This window comes from Malania oleifera, chromosome 9 (assembly GCF_029873635.1).
Source record: "Malania oleifera isolate guangnan ecotype guangnan chromosome 9, ASM2987363v1, whole genome shotgun sequence".
Lineage (NCBI taxonomy): Eukaryota > Viridiplantae > Streptophyta > Magnoliopsida > Santalales > Ximeniaceae > Malania > Malania oleifera.
In genome coordinates, this window is record NC_080425.1 from 56,563,683 (window position 1) to 56,571,938 (window position 8,256).

General features: G+C 37.3%; 1 protein-coding gene across 1 annotated transcript; it reads right to left on the bottom strand.

The window, feature by feature from the left end:
• Positions 1 to 1,419: 1,419 nt before the first annotated feature.
• Positions 1,420 to 8,002, bottom strand: LOC131163696 (putative glucuronosyltransferase PGSIP8). The gene is made up of 5 exons (XM_058120373.1): positions 7,379 to 8,002; positions 4,534 to 4,792; positions 4,014 to 4,215; positions 3,566 to 3,713; positions 1,420 to 2,381 (listed from the first exon to the last, which is right to left on the bottom strand). The coding sequence occupies exons 1-5, from the start codon at positions 7,672 to 7,674 to the stop codon at positions 1,841 to 1,843; spliced, it is 1,446 nt and encodes a 481-aa protein (XP_057976356.1). The 5' UTR covers positions 7,675 to 8,002; the 3' UTR covers positions 1,420 to 1,840.
• Between the last annotated feature and the right edge of the window lie 254 nt (positions 8,003 to 8,256).

An 8,256-nucleotide genomic window follows, 5' to 3' on the forward strand; every position in this document is an offset into this window, starting at 1 on the left:
TAAGGAAAGTCCTTCTTATCCAAATCTCTATTAAGTACAACAAACTTTATCTTTTCAAATGCAAACTAGCCATTTTGTAGTGGTTTTAATTTTCTAAATTCAAAAGAAGAGAGGAAAATTATAGGTTAAAAAAATATTCTAAAAGATAAGGAAATTGAGAGTTATAATAATTCCAAATATAAAAATTAATGTAGAATACTATAGTATAGAAGCAGTTCTTACGTGCAAGGAAGGCACATACTTTCAAAAAGGTATTTCATGCATACAGATTGCTTTCTATACCACATCCTTCCTCATGCTCATCATATTCTTTATAAACTCTGCATTTGCTTTGGCAACCTGCTGCCATAAATTTTAATATTCACATGTGGGGCAACTGGTTGATGATTGCAAACCGATAAAATGTTCCTTTCATCAAAGCCCACGTTCAATTTGTATGCATGTAGGCAGAAATTTCTGTCACATTTTTTTTTTTCTATACCACATCGCTCATCAGATTCTTTATAAAATCTGCATTTTCTTTTGGCCATTTATGCACCCCCTATTACTACTATACTTCACCATTTGATCCATTTTCTTTTTTCCTTCAAAAGCAAAAATCAGTCTCTACAAGTCTACATTCACATGTATTTATATTAGATATATTGGGCAAAAGTATAATTAGGCTAGGATTGTACTTTTAGAGAGAAGACTCTAAAAAGAAAAAATGACTACTATTTGAAAAAATAGAAAGGATTAAGATTTTTTATTTTTACTAAGAAAGGGCGGCACCTCCATTTATTTATTAATATACCCTCACTTTTGACAGAGGAATACCTTGATTATAAGTTAAAACAAATTGTTTATTATTATTTTTGAAGTGCATAGAAAACCATTCATGGTGATGAAAAATCTTGAGATAGGGATTCAAATCATGACAAACCCAGATACTCATGTAGCTTGTTTTCATCCATTGTAAATCATCAATGAAAAATCATCAGACTCCTTCAAACCCAAAGGATAGAGGGTTAAGGAAAAATCATACCCATTGCTCACTTCGAAACTTCAAAAATGTTTTTTTTTATAATTATTATATACACACACACACCTTCACTCTTTTCTCTTCAATTATTAAAAAAAATTGAAAATTAAAAATATATAGTAAATTAATTAAAAATTTTTTATATTATACACCAATAACCTCTACTTTTACAATTTTCAAAATTATATTTGAACTAATTTTTAATCTTAATAGCATTTCCTATGAAAAAGAATGTATCACAAAACATGGATCTGCTTCCAGCTTTCTATTCCTTTTCCTTTCCTCAATATTGAAAAAGGTTTTGAAATTTCTTTATGGCCAAGAACTCTAGCCTCCTATCTAGTGAATCAAAATAGAATTGAGTTAAAGAGTGCAATGAAACAAACAATGGAATAGTCTAGAGAAAACAAATCAGCTAGCCCGAAATTATCAAATAAGTTACACGAAGTTGGTACATCCATTCTATGGCAAATAATTGAAAAAAAATCTCCCCATTCTCTTCTTGAATAAACAAATTAGTACAGCCCAGGTGGGGATGACTTCCAAAATAAACAAATTTGGAGAGCTATCCTTCCCTTTGCTTATTCAATGAATTTTTCAGTAAAATTTTAACATTACATTCAAATGCGGCATGAGCAGCCCAGCCCAGTCAACCCAAGCCTAGGCGCCTAGCTAAAATCAAAATTTCACCCTCATTCCTTCTCCCAGCAAAAAGAATAAGCAGCTTCAGCCTTCAACCAACTGCTTGAGGCCTGTCATGAAAATCCATCTTCCCTGGATGCAAGTTGAAGTTGGAAGTTGGTTAGTTCAGGATTTGCTTCAGTACAGCTTGTTAAACCCAGGAGGCGGAGGAGACTCGCCCAGTCTCGGCAAGAAAACCTCCCTTTCCAGGGAAACCTGGAGACATGCCATCACTTTAACTAATGAAACCCACACGACCGGAGCATAGCAGAAAGCATAGGCAAAAACTGCAAGTGCTCTCACAACCCCATCCGGGTACCAAGGGAATGCCATCACCAGAAGGGCACCAAAAATCCCCAGCCATGGTGTCAAAACGGCAAGCATGGGCAGCAGGAATGCATTAACTGTAATGGAGGAAAGCGCGAAAGTACCAAGCAAGTACAGGGTCCAGCCTATTACTGGGTGAATTGTACTGGGAATAAGAAAGAAGGGGACTATGTAGGCAGTGAGAATGGACCACAGAGCTACTAGCTTGAGGCCAATATGCACAAATGAGATGCCCTTGTCGGATCGCCGATAGCATAGCTTAGAGAGGCTGGGCCGTGCTAGGCGTGTCACTGCTATTACTCCAATGTACACCACTGAAAGGATCAAAGCCAAGGGTATCTCTGCGCTGTACCTGTAAAAGAATTGGGAATTGACAATAGCCAAAATCATGAAACAGTTTCACGGAGATGTTCAAGTAATGGAGTATTGAAAAAGGCAGGAAAGGTGTAAAGAATTTTATTTAAAAAAACAAAAACAAAACCCGGGTGAGACATTTGAAAAATAAATAAATAACAGTTATCGAACACAAAAAAAATAGGAAAAAATGTAATTTATTTTAGAAATGAGAAGGCATACACATGTTAACCTTCTTTCTTTTTTTGCTTCAATATATACGATTAGCATTAGAATTTAATTTACATGTCGGGAATTGAGACGACAATATTGCAGAAACATTAAGAATCCAAAGGTAATGTCTAAAGTCTGCAAAATTGCAAAATAACAGGAAATAATTTTAGAATTAAGATAAAGACACATATTGGGGTTTTTAAAATAGCATGCATAAGGTGGGAACACTTCTGTTGATTGAAAAGTATCTAAACTGAACTAGAAACTTTTCGAGAATGTTTGCAGAAAAATGCATAATTATTGCTTTTATTGTGACAATTTCAAGGTTTTAGATTTTGATTTCAACTAAAATTTAAAGGTTTCACAAATACACGAATTTTGATGGAAAATTCTATTTCAATTGTAAATAATGGTGGAAATTAGGAGTAAAACAAGGTAATTTTTTTATTGGAGTAAGGAAACAATTAATTAAACATAACAATACATGACTTCGAACTATAATATTGCAAATAAAATACATTAATAACAAGAATGTGGTTTATATTGCACAAATAATGCACAACTTAGAACTATAATATTGTAAATAAATTACATTAATAACATGTTTATGGATTATAATGTACAATAACAGTTGCCAATAAGCACATTAAAATTTTCAATAAGGATAAATAAAATTCATAAATCAATTAAATATTATTTCACAATCAAATGCAACTTAGTATTTAATTCACTGTATTAAATTCTTCAAATTTGTCGATTTTTGTACAGGAGTTACCAAACCATCAAAACATCCACCAAAGCTTTACAAAAAAAAGTAGCATGTTAAGTTTAATATTAGAGAATTTTGAAACTCAATTTTCAACTCCAACGAAATGTTGTTCCCCAGATGAAATTCTGAGAAATTGCATTTGACATTTGATATTTCAATAAATTTAAAATGATTCCCAGAATTTTTAAATGAAGTTTTACCCGAGTGTTTGATGACGTTTTTCATGCCATACAATGCCCAATGGTAGGACAGGCCATGACCACCAGTACCATGGCTTCAACCAGGGTGCACTGGGGAAAGTAATCACGCTGTTGGGCCCACAGGGTACACTCCATCGGAGTTTAAGATCTGGAGCAAGCAAAGATTGAACTTGTTTCAGGTAAGGTAAAAGAGTCACAAATCTGCAGAGAGTATTGGTCTAAACTCCAAAGTAAATGCATTTGCAAAAGTTGAAAATTCAGAAACATTTACGTTGCATTTGAGAGCATGGATTTCAGACCTTAGATTTAGATTTGGATGGATTTGGATAAATTTCAATATAATTTTGCATTATATCTTATCCAAATCCAATACAAATTCAAAACCACTCCAAACATAGGGTCAATTCTTTGTTTTGTAACCGAAAGAACAATTTTTGGTTTGACTTACAGTAATAAGAAGCATCCATTTGGTAACCCAGAGGAAGCCTGTAGATTCCGTCAAGCTTGGTGCCATTAGAGGGTGGATGAAACATTGGCTGATCAAGCAACCCTGGGAAATAGCTGCAAATAAAACCCTGGTCTGCTCCATCAGAATTCTCTCTTTCAGTCTCCAACTCATGCAGCATATTCTTGAACACTACCATTGATGGCTGTGATCCCAGATTCATACAGGGGAAGAAAGGTCAATTTTTCCTTGAATAAATTTATCCATGTGATAAATATGTTACGGATTTTTTACAAAATAAAAATTTACCAAAGCATCAGGAATAATTTTATAGATCATTCCAAATGGGGGCATAATTTGGACACCTAAATTTCAAAAAAATAAAAAGGCATTTATATTATTTTAAAGAGTTATTTTGAAGAAACTTATTTTGTAAATTACACGGCCCTAATTAATTATTTCATTAACAAGTGAGGAAGTTGCAGGTAAAGAGTTGAAAATAGATGTGAGAAGTAGGTTTTACCTGCAACACAAAAAGACCAGTATGGAAGATGCAAGGGTTGATGAAGACTGCACAAAATTGGCCACATTGGAACAACTCATCAGTTTTTTGTAGGAACAGGTTATCAGAATCCAGCATGACCACCCTGTCGTAGTCAACCAAGCTCCATGCATAGATTTTATTCAATGACAACTTAAATCTCTTATCAAAATTGCCTTGTTTCACATATGGATTGTTCAGGTTCTTCACTTTTACTACCTTCGCCCCATCTTCCTGTTCCCTGAGTCATGAAATAGAACCCACCACTTTAATTTAAACAGATTATCTTAACTTCTCCAATAACTATAAAGATGTCAGACAATAAAATACACACACACACATATACATATACATATACATATAGAAGCAAGGTGGAGATCAATGTAGGTCCACAGCATTGCACATTCCAATGTCTAACCCTTTCAGTTTTGGTGCCTCTGTAAAAAGAGTATGAATTGCCAATTAATTAGTAAAGGAGCTTGCAATTTGCCTGGACTAGATGACCAAATTACTGCCAGCAGCCCCTTAGGCAAATTGCAACCATTTTTTCTTTTTTAACAATAGTGTTCGAGACCCTTTGGAGTTTGGACACTCGACAATCCACAGGGATAATGGGTCCGCCCCCTATCATTCTCCACTTAAATGTCAGGGTATTATCTCAAATAGAAATCCATAGTCCCCAAAACTTGAACCCCGACAATTGCAACCAATTTTTACCAACTTCTTCTACCCTGAGATTGTGTGTGGGCACCTTTGCACCTGTCTGAAAGAGCAGTAAGCTTAAACTATGTTAAACAATATCATCCTGCCCTTCAAGCAGGGAAAAAGTTACATACCCAACATGTGTTAAAGATTCTACTGTTGCTCCCTTACACGCACATAATTGTGGGTGTGATTCGTGTGAAACTTGTTCCACTTTCAGACTTCCATAGATAAACATTGAAGTCTCTTTTAAATGCAAATTTTCTTGCCTCAAGTTATTAGCTACAGCTATAGATACCACATTTACTTACCTAGCTATCTAAAGATTCTAAATATAGGTATGTATGTATATGTATGTATGTATGTATGTATGCATATGTATATACATTAGAAGTTTTTGAGTAAAAGATGATGAAAATTAATTTTTAATGTTTGGGTTTAACTTTTCGAAATAATTTTTTTTTTTTTGAAAAGAAAATACTTATGAATTTATTTTTATTATTATTCTTATTACTATTTTCCGGAGAGGGGAGGGGTGGTGTTGGTTTTACAAGGAGGGTAATGCCTCATGAATTAGGATGACTTGACCCTAACACCATGGCAATTTAAGATTTGTAAACCCCATCCTTGCTCATAGGAAGCTAAAATATTTATGAACCCTATCCTTACTCATCCAAATAAGCAATTCAATCCACCACCCCTACTCTCCAACAATTTTTATTAAAAAGGCAATTTAAGATTTGTGAACCCCATCCTTATTCATAGGAGCAATTTAAGATTTGTGAACCCCATCCTTACTCATAGGAAGCTAAAATATTTATGAACCCTATCCTTACTCATCCCAATAAGCAATTCAATCCACCACCCCTACTCTCCAACAATTGTTATTAACAAGGGTATCCCTTCTTGCTCATATATGGTAACATATTTGTCTAAATTTATTACGGAAAAAAGTGAATGCTTGGGGATCTCAACATCCCAAACAACAATAGCTATTCTGCCCAGTAGTAGTAGTAGTAGTAGTAGTTGAAATCAACATAAATATAGACATGAATTTGCGAAGAGGATTTCAAATAAATGCTGGGTAAGAAAGTATGCACCTTTACCACAATTCAAGGAGGGACAAAAAAGGGATAACGACGACGAATGGCAATAAAATATAAATAATGATGGGTCACAAAGAAAATGCACCTAACACAAGACTTGGTTTTGCCACTTTCATGCCCATTAAGTAATTATCTGCCTTTTGGGAGATCACACGTTCACATGTGAAGGGTGCAGTCCCTACCACTCACTGAAACTCCTTTTCAATTGCATTCAATTTTGGCAACAACATAAACAGGGTAGGGATGACCTCCATCAACGAAGTAGGAAGAAAATTTCAATAACTAGCCAAACTTGGAATCAATTTTTTCCCTTTTTCGTATTTGGGTTGTGCAAAATTGGAATCCCAGCCGTTGAATCTAACGTTTTGAAAGCATTCGTATCGTCGTATCATGCCAACGACAAGCTTATGAGAAACGCAGGAGGGGAAGGCTAAAGAACAGGGGAAAACAGAGAAGCAAAGTCGATGCTAAGCCTACAAATACAGCACAAAAGCATTTACAAAAAATCAACGGTTGCAATTCTTTGGGTCCCACTGGGCGGCAGACTCAATCAATCAAATATTGCCACGTCATTCACGTGATATTTCCATAAACCCGAACCAGGTCAGGCCAGGCCGGGTCGGCTCTGCCCAGCACCGCCCACCCCTAAAATGCGCCCCGTTCCTCGGCACACATTAGCGCCAATGAACCACCGAAAACACCCCCAGCCCTACCGACGATCCTTTGCGACTTTTGAAAAATGAGAGCCCTTTGCTTTTCAAAGCAAAACCCCATCCATTTTCAATTTCCAAAATACCAAAACCCATCCATTTTCCACTTTCAAAATTCGAAGACCCCGTCCATTTTCAATTTCCAAAATACCAAAACACATCCATTTTCCACTTCCCCCCAAAAAACATAACAAGAAAAACACTTTTAATCTGGGGACACCCGGACGATATCCAAAAAAAAAAAACACTTTTAATGGCGCGGAGAGGTAAGAAATCAAAATGAAGTACCAGAGACAGAGAGAGACTTACAGAGCCTGAACCCATCTGGGAGGAACATCGACGGAGGCAATGACGACGAGATCAGCTTGGACACGGAGGTGCGTGAGGGATCTCAGCATCACGCGCAAGGCGACGAAGAACTCGTAGTCCCTTGGCGTCCCCATGTACATCATCGTCGCGTACGCCACCCTGTACGGCCTCTCCCCTTCCCGGTACCCCAGCCCCAACTCGCCTCCTACCACCGCCATTACCGAAGCAGCTAAAACAGCCGAAACCACCCACAAAACCCTCACAATCCCCGATTTCCTCTTCATACGCGTCCCCATTTCCAATTTACTCCTCCCCCTCTTGATCCCGCTTCAATTTCTTCAATAAAATCGAACACAATCCCACCCCCTCACCCCAAAAACTGGCACGAAATCACAACAACAAAGTTGGAGCCCTCGACCCACTTTTCTTCCTCCAATTCTATCGCATTGTCAGCTTCCTGGAGAGAGAGGTGTATTGTGAAAAACAGAGAGCTTGGGACAGGCGATTGAAGGCTTCCTATTTCCGAAAGGGTGAGACCTAAGAAGCGAGCCTTCTAGCAGTTTTATAGTGATGGGAGTTGCTGTGACAGAGGGAGGAGTTGGTGCATCTGAGTTATCCGACGATCTGAGCCGTTGGTTTGAATTTACGGGAATTTTAACGGCTCTAGGTCGACCCTCTTGGTTTCGTACTGCGGTCAGCGGGCCGCGTTGTCTACGTGGCGGGATTCGAGTGGGCTAAGGCACGGAGGAAGTTGCCCCGCGTTGTCGTGCCTGATAAGTTTCATGGGGCCCGCTTCTGCGGCAATCCCGAAAACGACACCGTGTCGTGCTATGCTGCCACCTTATCTTTGTATTGGAGCCACTATTCGTGCTGCCTGG

What these genes read in the sequence shown, in the direction of transcription:
- LOC131163696 (XM_058120373.1), bottom strand. Translation starts at nt 7,674, where the DNA reads ATGGGGACGCGTATGAAGAGGAAATCGGGGATTGTGAGGGTTTTGTGG. An exon ending in CCCAGATGGGTTCAGGCTCT is followed by an intron (nt 4,793 to 7,378) that starts GTAAGTCTCTCT and finishes TTCATGACTCAG; the next exon opens with GGAACAGGAAGATGGGGCGA. An exon ending in CTGGTCTTTTTGTGTTGCAG is followed by an intron (nt 4,216 to 4,533) that starts GTAAAACCTACT and finishes CTGGGATCACAG; the next exon opens with CCATCAATGGTAGTGTTCAA.